This window comes from Martes martes (genome assembly GCF_963455335.1).
Source record: "Martes martes genome assembly, chromosome: 6".
Taxonomy (NCBI): domain Eukaryota; kingdom Metazoa; phylum Chordata; class Mammalia; order Carnivora; family Mustelidae; genus Martes; species Martes martes.
In genome coordinates, this window is record NC_137893.1 from 52,772,172 (window position 1) to 52,789,299 (window position 17,128).

At 39.2% G+C, this 17,128-nt stretch overlaps 1 protein-coding gene across 1 annotated transcript in view; it reads left to right on the top strand.

Moving 5' to 3' along the window:
* Positions 1-247: 247 nt before the first annotated feature.
* TMEM30A (transmembrane protein 30A) overlaps positions 248-17,128 on the top strand; it is a 37,940-nt gene continuing 21,059 nt past the window's right edge. Inside the window, exon 1 of the mRNA XM_080805303.1 lies at positions 248-587. Within this exon, the coding sequence (XP_080661429.1) occupies positions 351-587 (237 nt within the window). The 5' untranslated portion in view covers positions 248-350. The remainder of the gene's footprint in view (positions 588-17,128) is intronic.

Here is a 17,128-nt window from a genome sequence, read left to right on the forward strand (position 1 = left end):
GACGCGCAGGCGCAACGCTGCTCCACGCTCCGGGGGTTGAGGCCCTCACTTTGTCGTCACAGGGCAGATGGTCAGGGTGCGTCCGCCTTTTCCCTCCCCCTTCCATCCTCCTCCCTTTTTCCCCTCCCCTAGTCCTCAGTCTTCTCCCTCCTTCCTCTCTCCCTCCCTCTGGCGTCCCCAGCCGACACCTGCTTCCGGTCGGCGGCTGTCTGCGGAAGGGTGTCCCGCCTCTTCCGCCTTTACAGCGGAGGTGGCGGCGGCAGCGGCGCCTGCGCGTCTTCTGTCAGGGTCAGCAGGCGGGTCCCCTGGGTGGTCCACCTGCGCGTCGCGGAGCCGCGCCGTGGGGGTCGATGGCGATGAACTATAACGCGAAGGATGAAGTGGATGGTGGACCCCAATGTCCTCCCGGGGGCACCGCTAAGAACCGGAGACCGGATAACACGGCCTTCAAACAGCAACGGTTGCCGGCTTGGCAGCCCATCCTCACGGCTGGCACGGTGCTCCCTACCTTCTTCATCATCGGCCTCATCTTCATCCCCATTGGCATCGGCATCTTCGTCACCTCCAACAACATCCGCGAGATCGAGGTGAGGAGTGCGAGCGGCAGTGGGAGTTGGCGCTGCCCGGGAACGGGGTCCTCCCGGTCTGCTCTACTCCAGCCTCAGCTCCCTTGAGGTTGACAGGCTGGCTCTGCCCTCCCCCGCGTCTTCTTCCTCTTCCTCTGTTTCCCCTTTTTCTTTCTGTGTGTTTCCGGAATTTTGCAGTTTTTGTCCGAGTTTCCTCTTGCGATTTCCAGGTCTTCAGACGGGATGAATGTTTAATGCAGGAGGTGGGTCAGATGAAGAACGCCCCTTTAATGCGCGGTTGGTGTGGTTCTGTCGGGATTTTTGCCTCCAACAGAGGTTAAAACACAGTGGGGGAAAAAGAAGTTCTGTCTAGATGTAACTCCGGGAGAATTGACTTGGTCAGAGTGTTGGGGATTACAGAGATTAACGCGTTGGCCATTGTTAAGGGAAAGGAGCCAGGGTCATAGAGGTATTGATGATTTTATATAAAGAAGTTTCCCAGATCACATATTAGGACACATAACAGAAGTACGCACAGTACCTTTCATTTTGGGCTAGTAAATGCTTTTAGTTGTAAGGCATGATAGAGGTAAAAGATAACCAGAATCTCCAATTCTAGTTTTTACTTTTAGGCTGCGTTTAATAATAATAGAATTTAAATTTTAAAAAGAGAGTCAAGGACTATACACAGAATTAGTTGTACACTATCTACTGAACATTTTACTGATATAAGACATGACAAACTTGGAGATGCATCTTGACTTCTGAACAGCAATCATAGTATCTTCATCTATTTGTAGTGGTGGAGGTAGGTTGTTACTAGAATGTAAATAATTCGTAGAGATGTCCAGTACTAAAATCTGTACATCCCCTTTTCTGGTACACCAGGTGCTATTTTTATCTGTTTGGAAGGGCAGGAACTAGTATCAAGTTCTCTTGATTTCTTCTGTTCTATCAGGTTATGCCATTTTTCAAATTTTATTAAATACTTTAAATCTGTGTATGTGATTTAATGGGATTTTCAGAGTAATTTTATTTCAATTACGGAATAGGCATGAAGATATTTATTTTACGCATAATCTGCGATGTTACTTCTAAAAGCAAAGTCAATATATCCTTTAATTGTACAATGATCACTTTTAAGTTTATAGTGGTAAGAGTAGTATCAATAGCATAGTATTTTGCTAAAAATTCATTTTTGGTTTAATACGTGAAGGAAGTGCCACAGTATGTTTACCCAGCATGTATATTTATTTGTTTTATCATTTTTCTCTCCCTAATAGTTCTGCAAATATGGTGCTTGTTCACTCAGCCACTCTAGGATCACACAAATCAGGATATGAGCAAAACAGTGTAACACAAGGACCTATGGGCTCTAGGTTGGTGTTAGGCAGAGCTGGTGTTAAATTCCAGGTCAGCTACTAACAAGCTCAGTTTATTGGAAAACTTTATCTCTCCAAGCCTAAGTTTCCTCACCTGTAAAATAGGTGAATAATGCCTATCTTATAAAATGTGGGAATTAAAAACAGTATAGGTAACATTCCTGGCGCTAAGTTTTTAAAATAAATAGTTACTGTCATTATGATAGTCACTGATAAGGAGATGAGAAATGGAGTCAGAGAGGTTGGTATTTGTTACTAAGCTAACAGAGTATTGTAAAATTGAGGCAGAAACCTAGATGTCTTGATTCCCAGCCTTAATCTTTTACACTAAGCTGGAATCATAACTGCGTTGTGAATAGTTAAGTAGAAGAAAATAATTTAACATTAGAAATTGGATCATTTTACTTAAATGTAAGATATTAAGATGGAAATAGCAATAATTTGGAATTTTATACTATGGGAATTTAGTAAATTATCAGAACTCAATTTGTTAATATTTACTATACTATGAAGATAAATATTTACTTTAAAACTTTTGGGTTCTGAATTAAGTAAGGTTCTTTACATTAAGTGGTTGTTGAAATGGAAATTTTTTGACTACTTCTCATGTATGTAATTCTGATATCAAAGTGCCTGAGGAGTCTCCTGCACCTTGGTCTAATGGTTAAAAGGGAAATGAAGAGTCAAGGCAGTACTGTTGAGGTCTCAGGTCTCTTACTCTAGTTTGTGATTCTTGGTGTGTTTTTGAGACTTAGTTTCTTTTTCTTGAAGAATCAAAAAATTCAGTCTAGATGATCTCTGATACGCTGTTCAGCTCTAAAAATTTATGACTTCCAGCTTTAATGAGGTTTAAAAAAATGCTGTGTATTCAAATTGGATCACCTTTAGAACCAGAGGAAATTAAAATTAGGAATTTTGTACCAACACTGAGAATACAGTTGTGTAAACAGAATTGCAATTTTTAAAAATTTGGCTGTTGACTATGTAGAAAATTGGTTCTGGATTAGGTGTGGAATACTAGAGAAACCTGGAGAACTTTCCCAAAATGCACATGCTTCTTTTTGCAAGCTCTCCACCCTCTGTTAGCTACTAGTTTAGGTTAAAATTTGTTGAGGGTTGGGGTGCCATGGTGGCTCAGTTGGTTAAGTGACTAACTTCGGCTCAGGTCATGATACCAGGGTCCTGGATTGAGCCCCTGTTGGGCTTTCTAAAGCTCAGCGGGGAGTCTGATTCTCCCTCTCCCTTTGACTCTGCCCCCTGCTTGAGCTCTCTTGCTGGCATGTTCTCTCTCTCAAATGAATAAGTAAAAAATCTAAAAATATATATATATGTTGAGGTTTATTAAAAGTAAGTGGGTAATAACAAGTTCTTTCCAACTTCTACACTGTAAGTTTCTAACACTTGGCTTATTTTCTCAATTTTAAAAATTTTAGGAACTTTGATTGCTGTATTACATCAAATTATTAGGCAAGAGGAGACTTGTCAAATAAGAATGCTTTTGTAATATAGCTTAGAGTGCTAAGATCAGAAATCCAAATATTTTAGGCACAAAAATCAGTAGGTCTATACCCTTCTCCCAGAAGGGTATAATTTTTAAAAATTAATCTTGTAAAGCACATTGGACTCTGCTGAAAAAGTTATAAAAAAGATATTTTTAAATTATAATGCTTATATTTGGCAGTATTTCTCTAGCCCCATCCTGTTAGGTTTGTATATCTTGTTTAGTTGGTTTTTAGTTTTTCCACCATCTAATTCAGTGAAGTTATTAGAAAACTAACATTGTTAATTTTATCATTCATAAGAAATATTTTAAATATTTAATATGTCACTTAATATTAAAGTTTAATATCTTCGTTTATTATTAGCAGCAAGGAATTTCCTTTAATTTGGCAGTTGTAGGAGTCAGGCACATCCTTTTATGACAAAAATAATGATTTTCTAGTCTAGGGCCTTTGTTGGTGAGACTGAGCTATTACCCGAACACAGCTAACTTCAAAAAGCTAATGAGATATTCTTAACTTTTGCAAAGGCATTTATCAGTGTGAATGGTTAGAATCAGATGACTACATTTTTCAAAGTAATATCCAGAGTAAATTTAAAAACTAAATATTTACCTTAAATTAATATTGCCAAAAGTGTTCAGGAAACATTTTCATTAAATTTTAATGGAATAGGACTCCCCTTTCCACCCACAACATGTTTGATAGAGAAATCCCAACTCTCCTCTGCTTTTATCTTACTATGTCATTTACTGCCCTCAATTATTTAATCCTGGTTATTTTCTGTTTTCCTCATTTCCTAGTTATATTCCTATATAACTTGGATTCTTACATAATAAGATTTTTAAGAGGATTAGATTTCTCTTCTGCATTTAGCATTATTCTTTGTTTATACTTAGCTTACAGCTAAGAGTCAAGGAAGAATAAATTGCTGGGTAGAAATAATGGTTAAAGATAAGGCACTGTATGTTAAGAAATTTAAAATTTTCCTATTCAGATGAATTGCAGTGGCTTAGAAGCTGACTCTTAGAAATTACGAGGTTTGTGCTGTGTTTTAATTTGTTTCTCAAGCAACTTTGGTACTTACAGCAAGTCATGACAAAGTAAATATGGCTGGTCCAGACCATTTTGTAAAGCTCAGGAACTGAGACTGCTTCTATAGATGAACATTTGCGATTGGTTTGGTGATAGAAAACACTAACTTTGAACCCCAGTTATGTGAAATGTTATCCCCACAAAATAATTTCATTCTTATTAGTAGACCTGTGTTACCAGAAGATTGTATGCTAGTGCTAATATATTTTGAATTTCATCAATACAAATTTGTGCAAAGTTGTTTTCTCTTTTTATATAAAGAACCTACATAATATTGTTGGGTCTATAATCAAAGGAGCGAGACTGATAAAAAACGAAGGTCAAGCAAAGTTTTATTTCGCGCCAAGCATCGAGAATCAAACCGACCGGCTTGGGGCCGTCTCATACAAAGAGGCGATCCTTCCCTGCCTTACAGACTAACTTTTATAGAGCAAAGGCCATGTGGTTGAGCACGGCCACACACAGGTGGCCAATGAGATTGTAACACAGAGAGAAAGCTGCACAGTCATGCTAGGTCACACACGGGTGGCCAATTGAATTACAGTTCACCCCATAGTAGCTATTTGAACTAGCCTATCACCTTGGTCAGAATTGGTGTCCAAAAGGCGCCCAAAAGGCCGGCCCACACTCCTTGGTAGCTAGGGAGACAGTATGCGCACCCCACTGATTGGATGTCACCACCTGGCCCAACTCATCCCTGCATCCCTGCATCCGGGCTTTGTTATCTCTACCTGACCTGACCCACCCTTGTATTTGGGCTCTGTTATCTGAGACTGGTCGACCATATTTTACTGGTTTCCTGGACTAGCTTTTAAGTAGGTTCCCCGGGGGGGGGGGGGGGGGGGGTGCGGTGCGCAGGGTCAGTTTAAGTTTTACTACATAAACAACAAAATCACTGTTTAACCGGATAGAATTGCGCTGGCTAAATAGGCCCTTATGATATCCTCGACTTTGCTTCTTGGTTTGCAAAGCCTAGAGTGTTTACTTTCAGGCCCTTTACAGAAAAGAATTTCCTGCCCTTGATTTAGAGTTTTAAAGAAACATACTGGCAAACATTAACATTAACATTTATTACAAAAATAGTAATTTTTAAATTACACTTTACAATTCTCAATAATCTTTCAGGGTAAATATAATGATCTCTGATAATTGTTTGTATTCAGCCTTCTTTGTACACATTTCATAGATAAAAAAGGCCTTAGCTAAATATATTAATCTTGGTTCAGGTGATACCATTCTTCATTTCTTTTCACAGTCAGATAAAGTTCAAGCAACCTTTAAAAAATTGCTTTTGAGATTTTTACTTTGGAGAAGGGATTCCAGATAAATTCTTTAGTGTGGAAGTATTAGTTCAAAGGGGTACTTAAAAATGCCATTTTTATTTATTTATTTATTAAAGAGAGAGAGAGAAAGGGAATAATTCTTTTTTTAAGTTTTTTTTTTTTTTTTAAATTTATTTGACAGACAGAGATCACAAGTAGGCAGAGAGGCAGGCAGAGAGAGAGAGAGAGGAGGAAGCAGGCTCCCGGCTGAGCAGAGAGCCTGATGTGGGGCTTGATCCCAGGACCCTGGGATCATGACCTGAGCCGAAGGCAGAGGCTTTAACCCACTGAGCCACCCAGGCGCCCCTAAAATGCCATTTTTAGAACTTAATCTAATTAATACTTACTGTGATTTACCTTATTACTCAGCATTTTGTCGGGTGACCTGTTTAGGTCTTATATTGATTTCCTTTAAGACGGATTTACATTCAAAAATGGAAATTTTCCAGTCCTTCTTATACAGTGTGAAAACTGCATGCCCTTCAAATTCCTCCTTTCCCAGCTCATTAAATTCAGTTTGGTTCTGAGGGATAGGATATATTTTTAGAGTTACTAAGAAGAAATGACAGTTTTATTTAGAGGAACAATTACAGTGGTGGGAAAACAAAGTTGAGAAATATGATAACCTTTAAACTAATCTAGTCATCTACATCTGTTCTGTTTTAGCTCTGGTTCTTTGTGTTTTGTATTTAAGCTAATGGGCAGGTGTACAGTTTACCATTGTATTCTGTATTATGCTTTGTATGCTTTTGACAGTTAATAAGCACTACTTTTTAAAATCGAGTGAACTCTAGTTCCTCTTCCCCCTTGTAGCTTCTTTCTTTCTAGGATAAGTTATGGACTGTTGTCTTTAATATGAACTTTTTCCCCCTACCTTTACTGAGGTATATAATTAACAAATAAAAATTGTATATTTTAAGGTCTTCAGTGTATGATGGTTTGATATATGTATGTATGCATTGTGAAATGATCACCATAATCAAGCTGATTAACACATCCATCACCTACCACAGTTAACGGAGAACTTTTTTAAAAAGATTTCTTTGGTGTAAACACTTCAGTGAGAATACTTAAGGTCCACTCTTAACAAAAAGGGATAACAAGTGCTGGTGAAGGTGTAGAGAAAAGGGAACCCCAGTGGAATGTATCGGTACAACCATTATGGAAGAGCATCAGAAAATTTACAAAGGAACTACCATATGATCCCACAGTCCCACTACTGGGTATATATCCAAAGGAAATGAAGTTAGTATCTGAAAGGATTATCTGCACTCCCATGTTCACAAACCTTGTGTTTATATCCAGTAGATTTTATTACAATCTGGACATTAGGTCAGGCTACCCTTGAATTTTAGCTGATAAAGGATTTAGTGGGTTTTGGTGGTAAAAACTCATAGACTGAGTTAAAATTATCAAGAGTTTTAATCGATATTTTGCACATTCTGTATGCAAAGCGCTGCTGTGGACATAGTGAACATTAGAAAAATGTGAACAGAGCCTCTTTAAATTTTTTTTTTTTTTGCTAAGCAGAGAGTCGTCTTTCTTAAGGACCCTAGAATCTTTGGGGGGATATGAGATTATACATCTAAAAGGAAAACAAAGCCTTGCTAGGTGAGTGGCACAAGCAGAACATGCCTTAATAGTTCAAAGGAAGATAAGATTACATCTGTCTTTAATAACCATGGGAGGCTTTGTGGTGGAAGTGGGCTTTGAACTGGAACTGGAAGGATAAATAACATTTCTAAATGGGAAGTTGGATGCATTCCAAGAAAGGAGATTAATATGAGGAAAGGTGTAGTGACAGAAAATCAAAAGGTGTATAGAGAATATAGGAGTAAGGGCAAATAAGCCAGTGCCAGATTGTGGATAGACTTTGAGTATTTGATAATGAGTATGTAAACTAGGGAAGTGACATGATTGATACAGTGTGTATCTGTTAGGATTGGGTTTAACCATGAGGAATTGAGATTTTCCTTCTCATGTAAAAATCCCTTTGAAACACAGTCTCTGGCTAGGGTGGAGGTACTGTTTTACTAGGTCCTCACTCTGTCTAGTTTACTGCTCTGCCATTGGTAGGGATTGAAACTGATGCTAACAGTCCAGAATGAAGGACAGAGCTCTGTTGTCACATTCTTTTCCAGGCTGCAGTGTGAAAGAAGAGATAAAGAACAAAGGGGTAGGTCTTTTAAAGATGGTTTGAGGAAGCTGCCGTGTACTACCTCCACTTAGTAACAAGGACACACTAGCTGTAAGGGCGGCTAGAGGCTAGAAATGTGGCCTTTATTTTGATAACAAGATTCTCAGCTGGTAATTGAGGGTTTTTTTTTTAATTAAGGTTTTTAATTTCAGTGTAGTTAACATACAGTGTTATATTAGTTTCAGGTGTACAGTACAGTGATTCAGCATTCTAAACATTACTCAGTGCTCATAGTGATAAGGGTACTCTTTAATCCCCATCACTTATTGCACCCATCCCCCTGCCGACCCCCATCTCTGGTAATCGTCAGTTTGTTCTCTAAATTAGTAATTGAGTTTTAAGCTATGGAAGAAAGGTAGCACAGAAACTAAGGTTGGAGGATGTTAGGAGTCTCTGCAAAATAAAGCTATAAATAGGAAGATTTGTCTGGTGGTAATATATTGACTGGATGGGAGCTAAGTCATCTAGATATAAGTGTAGGAGTTTAGATAAGGAAAAATAGATTGCATTTTTATATTGATTATAGTATTGAGTTGAACTTGATTTCATAGTAAAAGGCAGTATGTGTTTTATATGTGAAAAGCAAATCCAACTTTATTACTTTGCTGATAAGTCTTTTAAAAAAATAATTAATAGGAATTTTGAATATCATCACCTTCCTCTTATTTTCTTCAGCCTCTTTTTTCTTTCTCTGTTCAGCATATAAGTGTTCCAGTTTTACCTCTTAAAAAAAATGAAAAGTCCTGTCTTAATTCTGTTTAGTAATAAAAATATTAACAACTTGCCTTTAAGTTTTTACTGTGCTGTGAATTTTGCATACATATGTCATTTGATTCATTTGATATAATGACACAATGGTAATGTTGTTATTATTCCTTTTTTGTGGGGGGAGGGGCATTAAATCTGAGATTAAGTCGTTTCTTAGTCACATAGCTAGAATTCACATCCTAGCACTCTTACCTCTTGTTTTGATTCTTGTAGGTGCTGGTCTGTATTCTCTTTTTCCACACAGTCTGTGTGAAAAGAAGGGCCCATAATTGTTGATAATGTACATTCTTATCTTTCATTGACTCGCTGTTTAATTCACTATATCTGAAGTATGTTGGATAGTGAAAAGTGCCATGAAGAAAAATGAAGGGAAGGGAATATGAATGGTTGACAGTTTTAAATAAAATAGGAAGGCTTCAGTAAAGTGGTACTTGAATAAAGATCTAAAAGAAGCCAGGGAATGAGCCATATTGGTAACTGAGGGAAGGATGTACCAGGCAGAAGAAAGAATAAGAGCAAAAGTCCTGAAGAGTGTGTTTATTAGGATGTTTGAGGAGCAGCAAAGAGGCCAGAGGCCAGAGTGAGAAGTGGAGAAGAATAGCAGAAATGAGGTTAGAGTGGTAAAGTATTGGGCTGCACAGCACATGGGCCACTGTAAGGATTTTGGAAGCCACTGAAAAGGTTCACACACATAGGTGACATGATTTTACTTAAAGTTAAAAGAGTCACTCTGGCCATGATAAGGAGAATATTACCTGGAGGATAAAAGTAGAAGCAGGTATGGGGAAGCAAGAATGCCCTGTCTTCTTCAAAGTCCCTCTAGCTAGCTGGGCTAAGAATTAAATTGACATGAGATGGATTAATAGGAGAAAATCAAATTTAATAGTGTACATATGGGGAGTCCACACAGACATGGACATTCCAAAACCAGGCAAAATGAGGTATATGTGTCATAATGAACTAAGGAGAAGGGTAGGGGGGCAGTTACTTCAAAGGGAAGGAATGTAGTTCACAGGAAGATAAGTAATTGCTTGGTAAACAAATGTTTGCTGGGCCACTCAGAAACCATGGGACATAGAAGACTGATCAAACAGGCCTGGCTCTCTAGGTTCTTCCCTGTTGACCCTATCTAGTTCATTGTATAATGTAGTTATCTTAGGTGATAGCTTTCTTCCTGGAGCAGGTTCTCTAAGTTATTTTTAGGCAGTTGTGGGGGGAGTTAAAACCTTTTTCTGAATCTGCTGGGTTTTGATGGCTTTTTAACTTAAATGATCCGTATTACCACTGGCCCATCTTGGAGCAGCTTGCCCTTGGTCCTACACAGAGAAACTAGATAAAGGTCTGCTGCCATAATTCAAGCAGGAGATTAGGGGGCCACAGTAGAATGGTTGCAGTAAAAAGCATTTAGATTTAGAATATATTATGACATGGATATCATGTATAAAATTTATTCTTTTGTTTAGTTACTGTATATTGAATTGTTAAAACATAGGCAAATGTTGGATTAATGAATTTTTTTAATAAAAAGAATATATTATGAACATAGAGCTAATGGAATTTTCTCAGGTAGTAAACATGTTGGGGGGTGAGAGAAATTGTAGAATAAAAGATAACTTTAAGATATTTTGACCTACATTGGAAGGATGGAGTTATAATTTATTGAGATGGGGGAAGACTGCAGAAGTGTTTTTAGTATAGTTTTAGGGGCTTTTGGAGGGTGACTTGTTAGGATGAGATGACTTTTAGACATTCAAATTGGAAATAATGAGTAGGCAATTGAATATATGAGTCTAGGGGGAAGGTTGAGACTTGGGTTATAAATTTTGAGGGTTAATCAGCCTAGATGCTTTATAAAGACATAAGGTGGAATGAAGTCAAGAGAGTGGTTACAGGTCAAAGAAAAGTGAGACAGCCCAGTCACTCCAGTGTTTCTGGAGGCTGGGGAGATGAGGAGGAACAGCAAAAGGGATTGAAAAGGAGCAGCCAGTGAGGTGGGAGAAAAACAAGGTAAACTTGGTCCTGGAAACCAGTTTTAGGAAAAAGCCTGTGAACAATTATGCTCAGTGCTCCTGCTTATTATAGTTCACATAAAGGGAGGACTGAGAGCTGACCTTGGAATTACATGATGCATTTCATAATAGAAGAAGCAGTGATGAACCTGTCCTACAGTGAGTGCCATCATCATCCACATTTTTTTTTAAGATTTTATTTATTTATTTGACAGAGTAGGCAGAGAGGCAGGCAGAGAGAGAGAGAGAGAGGAAGGGAAGCAGGCTCCCTGCTGAGCAGAGAGCCCTATGCGGGGCTTGATCCCAGAACCCTGAGATCATGACCGGAGCCAAAGACAGAGGCTTTAACCCACTGGGCCACCCAGGCATCCCACATCCACATGGTTTTTCACATCAGAAATCCTGGAATTCAAACTAAACTTGATTATCATTATCCTATCTCTAGGCACTAAGTTCTGTGATTTTCTTTCTTAAAATTTCTTGCTTAAAATTTTTCCTATGGCTTCTAGTATTCAAGCTTATATTCAAACCCCTTAACGTGGAATGTATTTTTCTTCAAGATAGGCTACTTTTCTGCTTCTTTAGCCTTACCTCCTACCACTCCCTTACTGTTTGCTCTAGCCATAGCAAACTACTGTAGTTTCTGGAATGTGGCATGCTGCCAGATCTACTGAATTGTCCGTCTTTTTCTTATTCTTCCGTTTGTTTCAAATTTCATTCCTGTCAACACTATGGAAAATGTTCCCTGATTCCTCCCTTTCCCCACCTGATATAAATGCTTCTCAGATCCCATAAGGACTAGCTTATGGCTTTTCTTAACATTATCAAATTATATCTGATAATTATTAACATGATTTTACTTTCACTAGCCTGTAAATTCTTTTGTAGTATGAACAATGTGTTTTTCCATTATGTATTCCCATCCTGTAGCACAATATTTGGCATTTAATAGGGGCTAAGATGTTTTAATGAACAAATTAATTAACCAAATTGAATGAGTACAATCAAGAAATTTTAGAACAGTTTACTGAGAGTTTATTGATCATCTGAATGGTATTGTGTGTCTCAAGGAGTTATTGAAATTAGCCAAGGAAAGTGTTATAGAGTACAAGATGAAACTTGTATTAATATGATATCCACCCATGTCTATAGGTAAAACAAATTTGCCAGTTGAACAGTCATCTAGAGAGTGCTGAAAATTCAGCAAACAGGTTGATTGGCAAATGTTGTAGCAAAGGAGGGGGGAGTACATGATTTTAAAAATGGCATAAAATACATCCCCTGCTCCTGTACACAAACACAGGCTTTTTTTGAGGTTTATTATTTATTTTATTTTTAAAAAGATTTTATTTATTTGACAGAGAGAGACACAGTGAGAGAGGGAGCACAAGCAGGGGGAGTGAGAGTGGGAGAGGAAGAAGCAGGCTTCCTCCTGAGCAGGGAGCCCAACATGGGGCTTGATCCTAGGACTCTGGGATTGTGACCTGAGCCGAAGGCAGACACTTAACGAATGAGCCACCCGGGTGCCCCTTTTTGAGGTTTATTTTAAAAAGAAGTAGGGGCAGCTGTGATCACCAAGACAGCATGGTACTGGCATAAAAACAGGCACATAGACCAGTGAAACAGAGAGCCCAGATGCGGACCCTCAACTCTATGGTCAAATAATCTTCGACAAAACAGGAAAAAATATCCAGTGGAAAAAAGACAGTCTCTTCAATAAATAGTGCTGGGGAAACTGGACAGCTATATGTAGAAGAATGAAACTCGACCATTCTCTTACACCGTACACAAAGATAAACTCGAAATGGATAAAAGACCTCAACATGAGACAGGAATCCATCAGAATCCTAGAGGAGAACATAGGCAGTAACCTCTTCGATATCAGCCACAGCAACTTATTTCAAGATATGTCTCCAAAGGCAAAGGAAACACAAGCGAAAATGAACTTTTGGGACTTCATCAAGATCAAAAGCTTCTGCACAGCAAAGGAAACAGTCAACAAAACAAAGAGGCAACCCACGGAATGGGAGAAGATATTTGCAAATGACAGTACAGACAAAAGGTTGATATCCAGGATCTATAAAGAACTCCTCAAACTCAACACACACAAAACAGATAATCATATCAAAAAATGGGCAGAAGACATGAACAGACACTTCTCCAATGAAGACATACAAATGGCTATCAGACACATGAAAAAATGTTCATCATCAATAGCCATCAGGGAGATTCAAATTAAAACCACGTTGAGATACCACCTTACACCAGTTAGAATGGCCAAAATTAGCAAGGAAACAACATGTGTTGGAGGGGATGTGGAGAAAGGGGAACCCTCTTCCACCGTTGGTGGGAATGCAAGTTGGTGCAGCCACTTTGGAGAACAGTGTGGACATTCCTCAAGAAATTAAAAATAGAGCTTCCCTATGTCCCTGCAATTGCACTATTGGGTATTTACCCCAAAGATACAGATGTAGTGAAAAGAAGGGCCATCTGTACCCCAGTGTCTATAGCAGCAATGGCCACGGTTGCCAAACTGTGGAAAGAACCAAGATGCCCTTCATCAGACGAATGGGTAAGGAAGATGTGGTCCATATACACTATGGAGTATTATGCCTCCATCAGAAAGGATGAATCCCCAACTTTTGTAGCAACATGGACAGGACTGGAAGAGATTATGCTGAGTGAAATAAGTCAAGCAGAGAGAGTCAATTATCATATGGTTTCACTTATTTGTGGAGCATAACAAATAACATGGAGGACAAGGGGAGATGGAGAGGAGAAGGGAGTTGAGGGAAATTGGAAGGGGAGGTGAACCATGAGAGACTATGGACTCTGAAAAGCAACCTGAGGGTTTTGAAGGGGCGGGGGGTAGGAGGTTGAGGGAACCAGGTGGTGGGTATTAGCGAGAGCATGGATTGCATGGAGCACTGGGTGTGGTGCAAAAACAATGAATACTGTTACGTTGAAAAGAAATTAAAAAAAAAAAAAAGAAGAAGGGGCGCCTGGGTGTCTCAGTGGGTTAAAGTCTCTGCCCTCGGCTCAGGTCATGATCCCAGGGGCCTGGAATTGAGCTCCCCTTCTCAGCGGGGAGCCTGCTTCCACCTCTCTCTCTCTGCCTGCCTCCCTGCCTACTTGTGATCTCTGCCTGTCAAATAAATAAATAAAATCTTTAAAAAGAAAAAAAGAAGTGCTGTTGTATACATATTAGTTCTGAAAAATTGGAAGCCATAGACCAGCCAACCAACAGTTACATGGATTTGTAGTTTAATTTCTAAAATTAATTGAAACTTATTTAAGAATGATTATAAGATTATAACATCTAATAGCATTGTTCATCAATACACTAAGCTGGCTATTGTTCTAAGTTCTCAGGTCTCAGATTATATATGATTATGTTTAGTTTTGAAAAAGTTTTTTTAACAGCTATTTTTTAAAAAGATGTAGTGTACTTTCCCCCCTCCTTTTAAAAATATTAGAATGAGGTCTCAAAGTTTGATCTGTAGTGCAAGCAATGAGAGTCAAATTCAGGGATACTAAGTATATTGCTAAGGAAGAATTAGCACTCGGAGGCCAGTGCTTAAGTTGATGTTGAGATTTTGAACTTGGATGCTTGGCACAGTGGTGAGACTGTGGCCAGGACACAGGGGTGCAAGAGCACCTGGCTCCAGGGGTCCCAAATAGATCAGATTAGGCCAGTTGCCGCTGACAAAATCAAAGACAGAAAGAGAAGTAGTGGTGAAACAAGAAGAGAATCTATTTCAGTGTGGCCAACACGGGAAGATAGTGGACTAGTTTCCCAAAGGCTATCTCCAAAGTGTTGAAAATACTTCTAGGTTTATATAAGGAAAATGTGGGACAAAGTTCACTGGGTACACACAGGTGGGCAGTAAAGGTCCGGTGAGTCATTGTCTTGGGGGTCAGCCATGCTGATTTTGCTGGCTCAGAGCAGTCCTTATTACTGAAGGGGTAATTTTGGTCCCCAGTCATGGGGATACTTTGCCTGTAGGATCTTTTGCTTGAGTTAATCAATAAGCTGGAAAGAATCAGTTAGAAAGTACCGACTGGGGGCGCCTGGGTGGCTCAGTGGGTTAAAGCCTCTGCTTTCGGCTCAGGTCATGATCCCAGGGTCCTGGGATCGAGCCCCGCATCGGGCTCTCTGCTCAGCAGGGAGCCTGCTTCCTCCTCTCTCTCTGCCTGCCTCTCTGCCTACTTGTGATCTGTCTGTCAAATAAATAAATAAAATCTTAAAAAAAAAAAAAAAGTACAGACTGAAGTCAAAATGGAGGTAGTTGAAATAAGTCCTCTTTTAGTACCATTTACAGGTATCAAAAGACAACCACTGACTGGGTGTGAGATTAAGGGATTCAATGAACTATCATTACCAATTTTTTTAAAAGTCAAGTTTTTAGTGAAGCACAACCAAAAAGGATTAAAAAGTCACATACATATAGTTTAATTTTGAAAAGATCACCATAGATTTGAAATAGATAGAGATGGTAAGAGTTCAATTAGGAGGTAAGAAACTTAACTAAGTGAATACATCTAGGAATAAAAAATTGGACTAGGGGGTGGAGATAAGACCAGTGACAATTTAGAGAGGGCGGTATAATGGATGCCACGTGGTATAAAGCAGCATTGCCGGGAAGGAGCACTGGAGACAAAGGTAAAAGCCACTAATATTTGAACATCTGTTGGACTATACAAAAACAATATTTTATATAGAAATGATCATGTATTCCTCCAAATAGAAAGCTCTGCTTTACTCATTGATTTGTCTGTTCCTTTGATCTACCCTGTTATATAGTTTGGATCATAATTAGCAAAGCCCTTTTCATCAGTTCTATCCTAGGCAGTTTTTATAACTTGATAACCTTAGTAAGACTTTTAAGGAATTTTATGTTGGAATTTATTTTTTTGTGTAGAAATGGGTTAAATGTCATATATAAAACTTTGTATGAAAATTTATATTATAAAATTACATTTCAAACACTAAAAATTAAGCTAGTCCTGGGATGATATTGTCAGGGAGGAAGAATATTCGCTACCCTTCAAGATCCTTCTAGGTGGACTAAGAATCAAATTGACATGAGACAGATTAACAGGAGAAAATCAAATTTGGTAATCCATGTACAGAAAACTCACACAGACCTGGAAATCCCAGGCAGCCAGGCAACATTGTGCTTATATATGAGCTAAGGAGAGGAGTAGGGGTCTGAGGATACAAGAGAGAAAAAGACCATTAGCAGGAAGGTAAAAGGAGGTAATTAGAAAGCAAAGGTTGCCTTGTTATTTAGATAAGTTTCTTCGGTAAAGAGGAATCTCTCTGAATAGCTTTCTTCCTGATAAAAGCAGGCAATTGAGAGGAAAGTGAAGAGCTTTTCCTCAGTCTGCTGGGTTTTGATTACCTTTAACTCAAAATAACGTTAATGCCTAAGTGGCCCATCTTGGGGCTGCCTGCCTTTGACCTCAGCAACACCTACTAATCACAACAAAATTTTTAAAAAGACTTTACTTATTTGACACAGAGAGGAGAGATCACAAGTAGGCAGAGATGCAGGCAGAGGCAGGGAGAAGCAGGCTCCCAGCTGAGCAGGGAGCCCGTTGAGGTGCTGGATCCCAGGACCCTGGGATCATGACCTGAGCTGAAGGCAGAGGCTTTAACCCACTGAGCCACCCCAACAGAGTCGTTTTCAATCTGTCTTTAAGTTGAAAAATATGAAGACTTGGTACTGTTTAAAACATCAGAATACTCACAATTGACACCAATTTTATTCTTTATTTAAAAGATTTTATTTTATTTTATTTGAGAGAGCAAGCAAGGGAGGAGCAGAGAGAAAGGGTGGGCTCCTAGCCAATATGACTGGTGTCCTTATAAGAAGAGATAGACAACAGATGCAGAGGGAAGGTGATGTGAAGACAGACACATAGGGAGAAGCAGGCAGTCATAGAGGCAGAGGTGGAGTGATGCAGCTGCAAGCCAAAGAACACCAAGAATTGGCGGCCACTACCAGAAGCTACAAGGAAGCAAGGAAGGAGTCTTCCCAGAGTCCCAGAGGGAGTAGAGCCCTGCTGACACCTAGAATTCAGACTTCTGTCTTCCAGAATTGTGAGAGAGTAAATTGCACTTTGTTGTAAGACACCCAGTTTGTGGCAGTTAGTTACTGCAGCCCCAGTCACACACCATAGTCACATACCAGCCTTTTTGGTTTGGAGCAGTTACTTAACCTTGGAATTTTGATTTCCTCTCTGTAAAAGGTTAAGAGCAGTTCTGGCATGGAGAAGACAGTTGG